Source organism: Triticum dicoccoides, chromosome 5B (assembly GCF_002162155.2).
Source record: "Triticum dicoccoides isolate Atlit2015 ecotype Zavitan chromosome 5B, WEW_v2.0, whole genome shotgun sequence".
In the NCBI taxonomy this organism is placed as follows: domain Eukaryota; kingdom Viridiplantae; phylum Streptophyta; class Magnoliopsida; order Poales; family Poaceae; genus Triticum; species Triticum dicoccoides.
Genome location: NC_041389.1, coordinates 399343024 through 399359449, shown reverse-complemented (window position 1 = coordinate 399359449; position 16426 = coordinate 399343024). Strand labels below are relative to the sequence as shown.

At 41.9% G+C, this 16426-nt stretch overlaps 1 protein-coding gene across 1 annotated transcript; it reads right to left on the bottom strand.

The window, feature by feature from the left end:
- Positions 1-9688: 9688 nt before the first annotated feature.
- On the bottom strand, positions 9689-16213 carry LOC119309456 (aldehyde dehydrogenase family 7 member A1-like). The gene is made up of 14 exons (XM_037585454.1): positions 15873-16213; positions 15690-15776; positions 15141-15272; positions 14519-14591; positions 13963-13985; positions 13827-13890; positions 13403-13448; positions 12657-12837; positions 12260-12436; positions 11990-12154; positions 11619-11759; positions 11404-11501; positions 10752-10901; positions 9689-10078 (listed from the first exon to the last, which is right to left on the bottom strand). The coding sequence occupies exons 1-14, from the start codon at positions 16008-16010 to the stop codon at positions 10024-10026; spliced, it is 1530 nt and encodes a 509-aa protein (XP_037441351.1). The 5' UTR covers positions 16011-16213; the 3' UTR covers positions 9689-10023.
- Positions 16214-16426: the final 213 nt, after the last annotated feature.

Genomic DNA, 16426 nt, shown 5'->3' with positions numbered 1-16426 from the left:
CCGGTCGCCGATGCCAATGCATGAAAGTGTCCTCACACTTGCAGAAGGATCTGCTTCACCTAGATGCTTGTTTTTGTGGCGTTGCCAACATCTCTTCCCATGTTATAGTTGTACTGAATTTTCTTGCTCTTCAATGGTGCAAGCCTTGTGCCTTTGTGATGTAGTACATGGATGTTTGGCGTTGTGAATGTTGAATATTCTATACCCTCTGATTCATATTACTTGTCGTAGCATATTACTTGTCGCAGTAGCTTTAGTACAACTTATGCTACGACAAGTAATATGGATTGGAGGGAGTATTTATTTTGACTTACTGGTGTGAATGGATTGGATAAATCTGAGGACGTGAGTATTGTGGATGCAAAGCTTCTGAACTAGTATGCATCTAGCTCTTTTGATTTGACGGTTATAGTACATTTTGCTGGAGTCCTTTCATAGCTTTTATTTGGAGCAAACATGATGGGGAAGAAACTAAATCATTCATCCTGCAAAGAGATGATTCAGACAAATTAAACTACCTTAGTTTGGTAAAATAAGCTTTGACAGCTTACTGAATTCTTCCAGATTGAAAATTAAACAAGGCAACATGGATGGCCCATATTCTAGCAGACACATCACAGGCCACTTAATGGACATTTTATGAAATCCCCCCCGATAATGTGTACATATGAAACATAACTTTTACAATAATGACCTCTACTTTCTCATATTCAATGGTTTGTCCTCAGTAAATAAGACTAGTTTTCAAATCCTCTCAATGTTGCCCCATCTTTGCACATATCTATTTCATGTATACTTAAGTACAATAATGGCTTCTACTAGATCACTGATTACCCAAGAAAAATGAAACTGTTGACCCGTAGAAAATTGTCAATATATATCATAATATTTTTATACACATGAAATTTAAGCCATCTCATTCAAGTATATGTCAAACTGGACCATCCCACGCAAAATTTGTAACCAAATGAACAAAAGTGGCTCAAGTAGAAACATGCATCAACCAAAAAAATTAAATATCCATCATCCAAACACAGTAGCTCTTATATGCAGGAACACAATAATTCTTTCCAATAGCAAAAGCATGGCAGGAAGCGAAGCAACCAAGATCCAGCAATAATCTACGCTTATTACAAGCAGAATTAATCAATAGAAACATGCATAAAGCAGGTTAACAACTACCATATGCAGAATTACATAATTCTGATTTCAATTCTCGGCAAGGATTGGTCCATTGGTCCATGATCTACAACTCTGATAAAAACTCAGTGCAAAGCAGAGTGGACAGACCACTCAGTTACAGGGGTTTTGGCATCAAGCAAGTCTTGCTCTCTCCTCGTAATTTGGCCACTTGGACATGAGCATCTTCGGTGTTGGTGCTTCTTGCTCATCGAGGCTTATGTGCTGGAAAGATGACACCAAACAAAGTCTGAATCAGTTTGAGCACAAGACCGTGTAAGTCTCACACATCCATACTTCAAATATTTGCTCCTGAGCTAATCTAATGAGTAAAAATACCATTTCACTAGCAGGAAGAGAACTGTACACTGCATATAGTCATTTCTACACTTTACTTAATATCATCACTAAACTTGAATAACAATTTGATCAGGTATAATTTCTGCCATAGGGGGGGATGAAATTTCCTACAACGTTTTCTCGAATATGTGAGTGGAAAGATGATTCGAATGCAATATAACCAGCTAAATCATTTGGGTATTGTTACTATCTAGAACGAACATTATATCTATTTAGGGGTGATTCATTTCTGTAAGGGTCAAAAAACAGACAATTTGTACTAACAAACTAGCTCGGTCACTTGATCAGGATGTTCAATGAAGAGTGGTATGTTTGATGAGGTCCCATTTCACTCTTACTCCAATATACTCCCTCCATTCCTCAATATAAGACCTTTTAGAGATTTCATTATGGACTACATACGGAGCAAAATGAGTGAATCAACACTCTAAAATATGTCTATATACATCTGTATGTAGTCCGTATTTATAAATCTCTAAAAGGGCTTATATTTAAAAACGGAGGGAGTACACAACAACGTAATAGTTTCCTACATCTACATAACAAAGCATACATAGTAAGGAGAAAGAAATGGTTTTAAATTTTTTTAAATAGAGTTTATGACTATTCTATAATGGGGATTAATAGTGTAAACAAAGAATTTTTTTTTAAATGGAGTTTTATGACTAGCATTTGAGCATCACAATTTTTTTTTAAATGGAGTTTTATGACTAGCATTGGCCTTTTTGGACCGTGTGTTTTCACCTGATAGTGTTGGTACACAGTTTGCGATGTTTGGAACTATGTGCTCTCCTAAAGGTGACATTGCACTACTTCCCTCCATTTCAGATCGATATGAACCAACAGAACGGCGGGGGCGAGCTAAGTAGTTGACGAGCTGCGATCTATCCAGCATACCCAAACCAGACATTGTGTTCTACGCCAAAATCTAAATAGCTGATTGTTTAGTCACCTTGATATAACAAAATGAGACATCAGCTCAACTACAAGACTGCAAAGTTAAGGTTGCAAATTAAAGAGATGCACACAAGCAGACTTATTTTTACATACAAAAGGTAACAAAGTTGCAGTATTTTTTACATTCAACGTGTTATTACAACTGAATGGGGAAGAGCAAAGAGCTAACACAATAGTTTCACTACAGCAAAACTAGCATGATTTTTGGTTTCAGTGCCATTACTGGACAAATAGATTGTAAACTTTCAAAAACCAGTGAAGTGGTACATATTGCAAGTGTGTAATAAATTCCAGTCTTGTGCTGACAAGCACTTAACTTTCAAGTATTTTAATAGGTAGATGAGATTAGTTCGTTCTCATGTACAGTTCCAGCAAAGTCAACGAAGTTTCACAATATCAAATTGGTCGAAAATCTAGTCCAAGCAAAATATAGCAAGCTGACTGGGAATAACAAAAAACACCTATATATCCAATTGGAAGATAGTTACCCACTAAATGATCTTTTATTCGCAAAAATGATACTACAGTCTATTAGTTTTGATGCTCTTTTCATCTACATTCCATCACATGTACGAGGGGTCTCCAGAAAATACTCAAGTGTGATTTTCTTACTGCAACAACTATAATGGGTTAGTAATAACGTTTTCTACAATTTCATATAATGGATCATGCTTAATAAGGCGGCCACCAGAGTTCAAGATTCTTATCTTCTACTACTATAGTCTATAGTACACAAATACTTGAATTTTGATTAGCTATCCACCAAGACTTGGGAGCAATTATACACCATTGGTTTGTTCCAGAAGATGAATATCCATCGTCTGCCAGTATGCAACCCAAGTGATCCAACGGCTGACATTTATGGGATTCGCTCTGTATGGACACGTGCCAAAACGACTGCATGACTTTTCTGGAATCCTCGCGGCTCCAAATGCGCCAACTCACAATATCAATGGGTTTGTTCTTGTGCAAAAGTCTGCTATTTAAGATCTGTTGTGGCTATTCTGAACTTCACTGCTCTCAGTGATTGGAGGATCGGGCTATAATTAACCCTCACAAATCAACGGGTAAACAACTAGTACCTTTCACAAATCAATTGCATCTGCACCCCCAAAAAAATAGTATCTACACTGAACTTCCAACGGACTGGACAATAAAGTTTTGTACATCTTCAACGGGAATTTATAACACTGAAAAGAATTGTAGTATGCAACGTTGGCAACGTCTGAATAAGCCATATCTTTTCAAAAAAAAGGTGAGCGAGGGCAGAAAACATGAGTTGCCCGTGCCTTCTACTAGTACGATTGAACAAGAAAAAGGGTCATCTGGCTGATTCTTATGTGACAAATCTGGGAGGGGGAAGCCTTGTTGAGTTGAGCTACTGGGACATACATACAGGGAGTTCGGTTTGTTGCAGTGGCAATGATGCCTGCAAATCTGTAGCGCTAGAGCAGTATGAGCCGCCGAATACAGTACCTCCAGATCTTGTCGATTGCAATGGGGTAAGACAAATGGTAGATCGATCTCCTCGGCGTTTGGGGAACTGTACCTGGAGATTGGCTCGGACAGCGTCGCGGCGCAGCACAGGAGAGGTCCGCCCGTGCAGCCCGACCACCGGCGACAAGACGACCAAGATCCTCCAGTAGCCAAGGTCGCCCAGCTAGGTACATCTAGGGGCAGAAATGGAAAGCTTCCTCCAGTAGCCAAGGTCGCCCATCTAGGTACAGGATCTACACCGCCGTCGCCATTGGCAAGCCATTAGGGTTGGGGATTTGTTGGACCTCAGCCGCCGCGGCTCGATTTGGAAGGAGATGACCGATAGAAAATAAGAGGAGATCGGGAGCAAAATAACTGGAAATGAGGGACTATTTTACAAAGATGAGCGCACAGATCCCTCACTAGAATATGGGCCATCCATGTTGGATCCGACGCTCCAGGACGTTTTTTTCTATTTTTGTACCACAAGCGCGTTTTCTATTGTAGTCACTCCCTCATAACCTAGCGATACATTGGTTAGGTGCTGCATTACATATAGATTAACTGGTTCAAAAGTAAAGCACAGCAGTGCGAATTATACTATACATGACACAAGGCATATAGCTGCACATAGTATGCGAGACGGGTTATATATATGCGCTGGACGGTGTTGAGAGGTGGCTCTCACAGTAGATGTACGGTGAGAGAAAGACGGTTCCACCTTGCGTTTGAATGCGATTGACGCTGTCCGTCGCTCATGATGAACATCCACCCCACGCGCGTGTGCTTGATGCCCATCGGCTTGGTATAATGGGCTAGTAGTGTGGGCAGAGGACTCATGGAGTGGCCCTAAAGGGAAGATATTGTAACCTGTACCCCATGCAAACCTCAAGTGACATGTATCTTCAGTGAAGTGTGTCAATTTAGCTGGTGATACTTGTCAGCTATGTATTTGATGGAATTAGATATGAGTCTCACACTAATTGTCTCAAAAAATATGGACAGAAGCCAGATCAGTTCATAGTGCTTGATGGGTCATGATAAAGCTTGTTCCAACATGCATTGAATAATCACCTGGGAGGCAACTTCAAGATAATTAAAATAACTTGTCTTGCCAAGTTTAAATAAAATGAAGGGTTGTACTAAAGTTCTAGTTCAGAATATTCGCATGATCACAAATGGGCATTAATTTTAGTCAATAAAAATATAGAAGTATCTGCTGCAACACAAACAACTCAAGATTCACTTGTTGAAACTATATCTGAACAAAAATCCAATAATCTGGGCTAAAGTATATCACCAAATAAATACAGTATCCGTCAAGATTCACGGTACTGGTCATCACTTTGAAAAATTAAGTACTACAAAATACATACCTATATTCTAGGTTCATTATACAGATAAAAGGCAACATACAAGACGAGAGGAAAAATAGTGAAGCCGACCTGAACAATACCAACCCTCTGAGTGAGCTCATCAAGTCTCCTCCGAATCACACTTGTGGAGTGCACATTTCCAGATGTATGAAAAAGACAAGTCAAAGGCTCAAAGCTAACAGATCGAAAATTAATATAAGGAATGCATCTATATCATGCGTCATGCATGTGTGAGTAGCTTCTCATAGTGAGTGAAAACCTTGCAGAAATAAAATTATACTCAGTTTGTTCATTGTCACAGAAGAAAATAATTTAGCTAATACTAAATCTAACTAAAAGGAATAATTGTAATTATTTGGCTAGGCTGCTCATTGAAACAAAATTTTCCATAAGAAGCGGACCTTGCAAAAACTTGGAATGAATCGGGTGGATCTAAACCAGCGCATATCTTCATGTCCTCCTGCAGTCCTTCTCCCACCCCTTGTGTATCTCGTCACCTTCACATTGGCCTGCAGGTGACTGCCAGCCTGGAGGAAGAAGGCGGCTATCCTGAGTATATGACCAAGTTAGACATTTAGCAACACACGAAAATCAAGTGTAGATCCTACTATAGTTCTTATCCAATTATACACCCAACAAAGACATGCAACTAACTTGGTCATATACTTTAGACATGCAACTCCGCCTTCGTCCATGCAATAAGTGGAGAAGGGGGAGTTTATCACCGTAATAAGTGGAGAAGGCGACGGTTTTTATCTGTCTCCACTTATTGCACTGAAGACATGCAACTCCAACAGTCTTCTGTATTGGCCTTGTTCAATCTCTGCCTCATTTGCACCATGTAATAAAAGGAGTTCGATAACGCAATCTTCCAAGTCAATACCATCACACGGGTCTCTTTTACGTTTCTTCTTCTCAGAGTCAGGAGCGTCTGACATCTCCGCTGGATGATCTCCATACATGATATGATGATCCCTGCCATCTCGTCTCTTTCGACCCAGCTTCTTCCTGCTATTTTTTTGTGGTGGACAAGCATCTTCATTTCCATGAACAGCCAGTGAATCAATTGCATTTGCAGTGCCTGCAGCAGGAGCCTTCCTAATTGCAGCGATTCGACACTTAGCAGCTTCAATTCGTGCTCTCCTCCGCTTCTGCAGATCCAGCAATAAACGACGGAGGAGGTGCATCATAGCCAATGTCAATATCTGCTACCTCCTCAAGCGGCATGCGCTTGGTCCGATGATCATCCAGCGAATCCATCCATGGTTCCAGCTCCAGCCCTATCCTCCGCTGCTTCCTCCTGCTAGCAACTTTCCCAACCTTCCCAAGTTCCTTTAGCTTAGAGAGCCTCTTTAAGACATTCTGGTAAGCATCTGACAAGCAATCCTCTGAGATCTTCAAATCCCCTGATTCCTTGCCCTCTTTCCCAGAATTCTTGAAATCCAAAGCATCAACATCCAGGGGAACAATCTGGAGGTACTTGGACTCGTCCTCATCAACAGATGAGTACACCTGCACAATGCCGGCGATGTCCGGAGGAAAGCTCTCAAGAAACAGTTCCGAGGGGTCGGACTGTGACCGCATCTCCATGAGCCAGAGCAGCATTGGGGCGTTCAGGAGCAGGTTTCTGGCATTGACGTCGGCACCCCAAGGAAGCAACTTCTGCGCGACATGCACCAGCGCTTTAACGAGCTCCTTGTATCGGAGACGGCTGGTGTGCACGACCGCCGACATCTCCTGGGCAATGTCTTCCACAGAAACCTCAGCGACCCCGTTCAGCTCTGCGGCGAAAGCAATCAGGCCGGCGAGAAGTGGGAGTGGGTGCCGCCCGGTGGTGAGCGACCACTTGAAGGAGCAGCGGAGGAGAAATCTGGCTTGGGAGAGAATCGCTCTCGTCTTCTCATCTCCCGCAGCGGTGGTGAGCTTGTACGAGCCGAGCACGGCGCGTTCGAGCGCAGCCTGGTAGTCGAAGGAGGGGAGGGGGGGAAGGGAGAGGTGGGAGGCGATGCGGGATACGAGGTCACCGAGCGCGACCGTGGTGCAGGACGCGGCCTCGACGGCCTCGGCGAGGGAGAGAGGGAGGCGGTGAGATCGCGCGACGAGGAAGGAGCAGGCGGCGGCGAGGGCCGGGAGGAAGGTGGTGCCGGCGGTGGCGAGGTTCCCGGCGGTGGCGGATTTGGCCATGCTGAGGATCTCCTCGGCGCGGGTGGGCGAGAGGCCGAGTTGGACGGCCATGGAGGTGATGACGTTGGAGGCGGCGGCAAGCTTGAGCTCGCGGTAGGGGGACTGGGAGAGGTGGCGGACGAGGGAGGCGGCGCGGAAATCAACCTGGCCGTCCTCGGTGAAGGCGGTCGGATTGTAGAACTCGGAGGCGCCGGCGTCGTGTTGGAGGCCGCAGGAGGTGCAGACGAGCGCGCCCGAGCCCGGGTCCGGCGACACCGAGCCCTCGCCGCACGACCAGCACCTAGAACCCATCGCGCGGGCGGTCGGCGGCCGGCGCGGCAGGGAGGGCGCAGATGCTGTTACGAACCTGGCTACTTCTCAATCAGACAAAAGGAAGTGCTGCCCTCTCAACTGATTCACGGGCGAACGAGGACGGCGGCGGCGCTGGACCAGGCCGGCAGCGACGGCGCTTGACGAGGGTGCGGCGGCGGACTTTGACGAGGGCGCGGCGGCGGCGTCGCTTGACAAGGGCGCGGCGGTGGTGGCGCTTGAGGAGGGTGCGGCGATGGGGCTTGACGAGGGCGCGGGGGCGGCGGAGTTGACGAGGGCACGGCGGCGCTTGGTGGAACGAGCCTGTACGAGAGCTACGGCGATCCCTATTTGACGCTCGCGAGCGTCCAGGTGCTGCGCTGGAGCGAGCACCACAAAACGGGTCGGCCCACTTCGAGCTTTAGAGCAGTTCCAGGCAAACCGGTTTTGGGAACCTTCTAGAAGGTTCTCTCAACCGGTTTTTCCTGGTTTTTTGTTTTTCCGGTTTTTTAGTTTGCCCTGTTTTCTTTTTTCTTCCTTTTTCTGTTTATGTTTCTATTTTTTCCTTTCCTTTCATTTATCATTTTTCTTTTTTACTTTTATCCTTTGTTTTCATTTTTTAATTCCTATTTTTTTCATGATTTGGAGAATTGTTCAAAGTTTTCAAATTTGGTTCAGTTTTTTACGATTTATTCACAATTCAAAAATTGTTCATCGTATATCACCAAAAATGTTCAATGTGTATTTAACTTTTGTTTAGTGTATATATCATAAAATTGTTCAATGTGTACTTAAAATTGTTCAGCGTATATTACTCAAAATGCTCAATGTATATATCACAAAAATCTTCAGTGCATTTTAAATATTGTTCAATGCATATCACAAAAATGTTTAATGTGCAGTGACAATTTTTTCTTCGTATATTGCAGAATGTTCAATATATATTTATTTTTTATCAAACATAAAAAAAAATGTTTGGAATTTCATAATTGTATTCATGTTTTAAATAATTGTTCACGTTTAAAAAATATTTTTTAGAAGTTTCTTTGAGTTATGAAATTTGTTCAAGAAAACATTATTCAATTCTTTTAAGGAAGATTCAAAAACAGATCTGCCCGTGCACACAGTACTTCAAGTTTGGCGCTGTAATTTAACACAAACCAGTCCCTAGTTGCAGCGGCTGGCACCACATTTATTTAGCGTTAGTTCCAGGGTTCGACTCCATCCTACGATGGCAATTTCCTGTACCAGATGTGCCCCGCGTTGAGATCAATCTCGTGGTCGAAGGAGAGCACGGAGTAAGTGCACCTCGAGGAGAGCATGGAGCCACAAGTATTTTATTTTATCAAAATGGAAGTAATGATAACCCTAATTGTGGTGTAATTATTTTATCAAAATGGTCTAGCCTCTTGCTAGGAATCAATCCTATTTAATCATAGCGTAACATAGGAAATTTGACATGTTCATTTTTTTAAACCAAAAGGACCCTACAAGCAAATTTCCCGTAGATCGGACTAAGAGGTTGATGGACATTTATAACGTTTTGCACACCAACCTGAACACTACCATCTCCTTTTATTCCGACCGGTCTGATCTAAGGTAACATGCGGAAAAACGCACCTCGAGGAGAGCATGGAGCCATAAGTATTTTATTTTATCAAAATGGAAGTAATGATAACCCTAATTGTGGTGTAATTATTTTATCAAAATGGTCTAGCCTCTTGCTAGGAATCAATCCTATTTAATCATAGCGTAACATAGGAAATTTGACATGTTCATTTTTTTAAACCAAAAGGACCCTACAAGCAAATTTCCCGTAGATCGGACTAAGAGGTTGATGGACATTTATAACGTTTTGCACACCAACCTGAACACTACCATCTCCTTTTATTCCGACCGGTCTGATCTAAGGTAACATGCGGAAAATGTTGCTTTCACTAGAGGAGATGCTACCTTTCCAGTTTATTAATAGACTAGGGCACAGATGGCTAAACATGTCAAAAAGGAATGAACAATGCATACATGAGAATCAACACATCTCTTATTATATGTACTCAGCAGCAGCGTCGCAATTTGGGTACAATGATCGACACATAGAGAATTTCCTGAAGATGATGGCTGCACTCTGCAGATATCTCAACACGGCAACACCTTATCCCCAAGATGCAGCACGACGTTTCACTGGCAGTCCTTCAGCACCAAACTAGCCAAAGTTTATTCCCTGTGCTAGAGGCAGCTCGCTTCCATAGTTGATTGTACTGCAAATATTTGTAACCAACATCAGTAAATGAAAACAAATGCAGAACCTTGATACATGAGCTTTAGCATACTGGACAGCTGAGGTCAAACTATAACAAAAAAGCAATAGTAACCAATCGGTTTCACTTGTTTCTGTCCAAAATACAAATAAAAAATGAATTTACATTGTCAAATCAATGAGAAGCTTGGTAAAAGTCCCATTTCAGAATCGAAATAAGACAAGGTTGCTGGTGGTAGCTAACAGTCACTAGCGCTTGGTTATGTAAAAATATTTTCCCTAGTAACAAGATAGGAACTTCAGTTTTACACTTTTACGGGCTTGCACAAGCTCCACAGGAAGAGAACAATAATAACTATTACCTCTGTTTCAAAATATAAGATGTTTTGTACTAGAGTCACAATGATGAATGATGTTCCTATGTTTGTGTCCACTATGCTCCAACAAGGCATAATATGCTTGTTATAACAAACTAGAATCTCATGCAACTTTGTTAGCCTAGAACTTGGGAACTGATGGCAATCAGCATGTGCATTCACTAGAGGCTTGGTTGCATTATTCTAGCATAGAGTTGGTCCAAGGCAAGCAAAAGTAAGTATGGTTGTATCATATCCATCTCTGTTGTAGAGTGATCTACAGCTTGTACTGCTTCCAGGAAAGATATGCGTACTTACCAAGTGGCCCTCCTCATGTACTGCTTCCAGGAATCACTTCCCGCTTCTCGTCCACCACCGGTTGCTTTTTCTCCACCAAAAGCTCCACCAATTTCAGCACCATTAGTGGGTATATTTACGTTCACTATACCACAATCACTACCATGAGGCCTGCATAGCAAGGAGAATAAGAACAATCACTACTAGTCTATACGTGCAAACAGATGTAAGGTGGATCAATTGTTTTAAAATATGAGTTACGAAAGATATACTTCTAGCACATATAGCTCCAATAAAGTTATGAACATGAATGATCAACTAAAAAAGACAAGAGTGCAGTCATACCAATTGAGTATCATGAAATTGAATAGATGACTCTTGAAGTGTCAGTGAACATGAATAATCAGAAAATAATGCGTCGTGTATATATAATATACTGAAAATGCTAAAAACCTAGTTGAATCTTAATCATGGTTTGATTTGATAGACAGAAAAATGGTGAACACAAAGTATCCAGCGTTACACCATTAGAAAACAAAAATCAGCATCCTTCAGTGCAGCCAAGGTAAGATCAGAGTGCAGCCATACCAACTGTCAGCATGGACATCTAGATGTCTAGATGATGCTAAAGAACTAACAGTACAGCTCTCTAGGTTATGGAACCAAAGCTTACCCGATCCACTTGAAAATAGCATCTGGTTTCCTTGTAAATATAGAACTGCTCAATCCTTGAGGAACAGAATTGTTGATTTCAATTGCTTCCTTCAGGGTCTACAGGATAATTGATAACCAGGACATGTATGCTTATGACAATAGTATAAAACAAGGGCATACGATCGATGCCATATAGAGCAGGTGAATAACACACAAATCTGGATTGTTAACTACCTGAAATTTCATGGCATAAAGGACAGGACCAAACAATTCTTCCCTCACAACTGGCGCAGAAGGTGAAATTTCCACAATTGTTGGTTGAACAAAGTTCCCTTCTGATTCAATAGCAGATCCTCCTAGAAGGATTTTTCCTCCCTGAATGATTTAGCATGCAGTCAAATTAGATTATTAGAACTTCATGTTAAATAATAAATGATCTTTTCTACTACTCCGTCCCATAATGTAAGACGCTTTTTAACACTAGTATAGTGTCAAAAAACGTCTTACATTATGGGACGGAGGGAGTAATAGATTTTGCTACTGAGAGATTAATAATACTGTAGAAACACTGTTGCTGCACCAATAAGAACTATATAAATTTTCACCTGGGATCTGATATTTTGGATGCCTTTCAAAAAGCTTTCTTTAGATGCAGTAGTGTGCAGTGGTCCCAGCAAGGTGCCCTTTTCCATAGGGTCCCCGATACGGACTTGTTTGTAAACCTCAACAAGTTGATCAAGAAATGTTTGATATATGCTTTCATGAAGAAGCTGTATTGAGAGTTGTCAAAAAGAAGAAACTGTATTAAGAAAATGCACTTAGACCACTCAAATAACTACCATGGGACAAATAAAGAAATGTTGTTTTTATCATACCAGCCTACGACATGTAGTGCATCGTTGTCCTGCTGTGCCAACAGCAGCAAACAAAACAGACCGCACAGCTAGTGGAATGTCTGCATCATCCATGACAATAATGGCATTGTTCCCACTAAGTTCAAGAAGGCATTTACCAAATCTCGCGCTAACCTGTTGCTGAACCATTTGACCAACCTGCATTGAATAATCATTGTTTCAAATAATACATAGCAAGTGCTCCAAGGGCTTCCAACAGGAAAATGGACTTCAAACAGCATACACAAAATACCAGTGCAGGAAATCTACTGAGATTGCAAGATCAAAATGGATTTACATCAGGGCATTCTGATACTGCCTTCCATACCAGCAGCAAAATCTAGGAAACAAGATGTAGAGGTCTACAGATGTTCAATACCTTTGTACTTCCTGTGAATGAAACCAAAGGTATCCTTGTGTCAAGAGCAATTGCTTGGCCAATTTCAGCACCCCCACAAAAAGCTGTGAAGATTGCACTTGGCAAGTTGTTCTTCTCAAATACACTAGCCACTATTTTAGTCATTGCAATAGTGATCAATGGAGTAGTTGGAGCACCCTTCCTGTAATAATTGGAACATAATTACACAAAAAAACTGTGCCAGTCTTTGTGATATTGACAGAACATGCTAGCACTGAAAGAAAATAAAACCAAGATCTGCGATGTACTGAACAAACAAACAATATTCAGTTTAGCATTTTTTTAGCGTTCTTGCATCAGCATATCATTAATCTATTGATAAACATACTGAAGAACCCAGATTCACCCTTTTTCTGCCAATTATAACTATTTATCTTTCAGCCCCTCTGCCAATTTTTTCCTACATCCACAACAAACCTATAAGCATGTCACAAGTTGCATTTGCCACAAATAACGTGATCAGTTTATCCAGAGCAAGACTATGTTTCCATTCTATGAAGCAGACAACTAGGACAAGTCACAACAATGAATGCAAGAGGATACTGGATACATGCCAAGGTAGCATGGGCTTCTACTGATGTTTTACATATAACAAACTATATAAAGTTAAGATAAATTCAAAAGATACAACACCTGACATCATGTAAGCCAAGTAAATCAGTTATCAACATGAATGAGGAACAGTATTAAAAGTACACTATTCTTACCAGACAACACAGTTGCCGCAGACCAAAGCAATGCAAGCATTCCAACCTAAAACATCACAAAAAGAAGACTTAACCATAATTTCCTGGCAGTATTAAACAAATTAAGTGAAACTGACATAGTAAAGGTTGAGAGCAACATAACGTTTGAAAATGTGTAATAAGTACGACCTACATGAATTGTTTATAGCAGTATAGTAAACAGGTAAATTGTCACATTGAAGATTAGAACAATAACCATTAGCGGGTGCAGGTACAAGATGAATTGTACAAGTTAACTTTCAATTGTTGAACTCTCGTCGGCTATACATTCTAGACAACAAGAGCATGTAATCACCACGTGTAATTACAGTAAACTACATGGATTAACATTGTAGTCACATTCCAAAAGGGTGCAATACAAGAATTATCTAAATGGTCAGCTTACCGAGCACGGCGCAAGGGAAATTGAATGCTGTGATGACACCAACAACTCCAAGAGGATTCCAGACCTATTCGGATAAGGATTAATCATTAGCATGTTCAATGATGGTACCTGAGAATGTGATACTGGTTTCACTTACCTCCATCATCATATGGTTTGGGCCTGCAAAGAATACAGAAGGCAGCATTAGCAAACTTTCAATGTTCTTTTCAAACTGTGTGCACTGGTGCATTTACAGTATATATTGGCAAAGAAAGATTTCTCTAAATAGACAACCCAACCAGTACACAAGCTTTTCTATAATAGATCAGAGGCAATGCTGAAAATTTGTCAGGTTTCTCTAAAACCTTGTCCAATGGAGTGAATCACTGAATATTTTACCATAATCCTTTACTGTGTGAATATCATACAGAATGTAATGCAACATGTCAGGGCACATAAGCTTGTACAAAACAGCAATCCAGATTAACAAGTCCATCACTCACTGATTCCAGCTGAAATACTTTTTTCCCATCCGACAACTTAGGCAGATACATTATTAGAGATATAGTACGAAATACAAAAATCCTTTAATTTCTCTCATCCAGTTGCAACCAATATGGTCAAAAAAGGGCACATCTCATTACTGATGATGTTGCATCCTGGCTTTAAACCTATCATCAGAATATGATATGATGAAAAGAAAATGGTCTTACGTTCAGATGGTATGATGGATCCATTTAGCTGACGACTTAGCCCCACAGCATAATCACACATGTCAATAATTTCCTGCAAAAATTGTTGTGTTGATGACATAATGTGCAGAGTGGGAAATCAACAGTACATCGCATTTATGCTAATGTGACCATTCACTGTCTCAATTAGAAGATACAACCTTAGGGAACATAGTGTGTTGGCAGTTTGGCACAAGGTTGATTAATCTAGAGACGAAGAAAGATAGCAACAAGAAACCAATCCTTGTTCCGATACTGCTTCATATCATGGGCATGTCGTACTAATTGGCTAGGTTGCCTTTTTCAGCAGACAATGCAATGGTACCATAATGATAATGCAGTTGTTAGGGAGTAATAAGTAACTATTTTCCTAAACAGGAACATAAACATGTGTTCTGAAACAGAGTCATCTGAGGCTTCTATTGATGGCCTAGCAGCAATTATGCTCCAACCTGAACCTCGTTAGGAATTGAGCCTAGCTCCGATAGTGGGAGGTGTGGGTGGTTCTTACTTCCTACGTATCTGAAACCCCCCACCACCTTGTTTCAAGAACTCTCTATCTTAAATTTGTGCGCCTAATTCCAAGGTATTCATCTTTTTTTACCTGAACCTCCCCAATTCCTTCAGGGAGAATTTTCCCCATTTCAAGTGACAGAAGTCTGCCAAGGTGATGAAGCTTTGCTCTCAGTGCATCACCAATCTGCCTAACAATTTCTCCTCGTTTTGGAGCCGGAATCTGGACATGTTGGTATATCGTATAAGTACAAATTTATTAACATAATAATATCACTGAATTACTTGATAGACAAGACAAAAACAAAAACAAAAAAGTCAGAAATGCTCCATGAAAGTATGGGACTTCACATGGTCACAGCACTGCTAACCTTTAGTACATAAGTAGGCATTTAGCAAAACAGTGATAAATCCAAACAATTGGATGGCCTCTGAAATAGCAGTGTGAAATCAAATGGCATACTCTATTGTCTTAGCATTTTAGTAGTGACACTTGATTAGCTCGCAAATTCGCATATTATGCTGCATTCTCCTGTTCTCGAGTCAACAGGGAAAGCGCAGCAACAGCATAGTACTATCACATCATCATGGGGGCCAAATTGCTGCGAAGCTAGAGGGCATTTCGATCCGTGGAACTTACAGCCATCCATGTCTTGGCGGCGTCGAAGCAGGCGCTCATGCCCTTCTCGTAGTCGTCCATGGACGCCTCAACGACCTCAGCAATGACCTGAAAAACAAACCCACAAAAAATCCCTCAAAATCCGCCAAGAGCGCGTCCGGGGTCCCCAAAATCCAGACGAAATCGAGCGGATCGGAGAGGCACCTCGTTGTTGCTAGGGTTGGTGGTGGTGACGACGGGGCCCGAGCCGCCCCAGGCGCCGCAGGCGAAGGAGCCCGGGTTGCGCGGCGCGAGGCCGAGCTCGGCGAGGAACTGGTGCTCCTGCCTCGCGAAGCTCGCCATGGCGGGCGGGTTGATTCTGGAAGGTGGGCTCTGGCTCTGGCTGCTTCGCCGTACGAAGCGAGGGGATTGCGGAAGGGGAGGAGTGAGGACGGGACGAGGAAGGGCGGCGATGAGGAAATTTATAGGTGGGAGGTGGAGTGGAGACTGTGAACTGCTCCGGGAGGGAGCGTGGTGGGTGGGGCGGTCCGGCACGGGACGGCGGAACGGGACGAGACGAAAGGAAACCGAGAGCGTGAGGTTGATCACTGAAGACGAAAAGGTTTTTAACTTTTCAGCTTTGCACGTCAACAAGTTTTTTTCTCCCTTGTTAGAATAAAAAAGGATTCCACTAAAAGAAATAAAAAAAAGTGTTGGTATTCAATCCTTTTTTTTTAGACAATATTCAATCCTTATATGACCTTGTAAGAAATGAATTA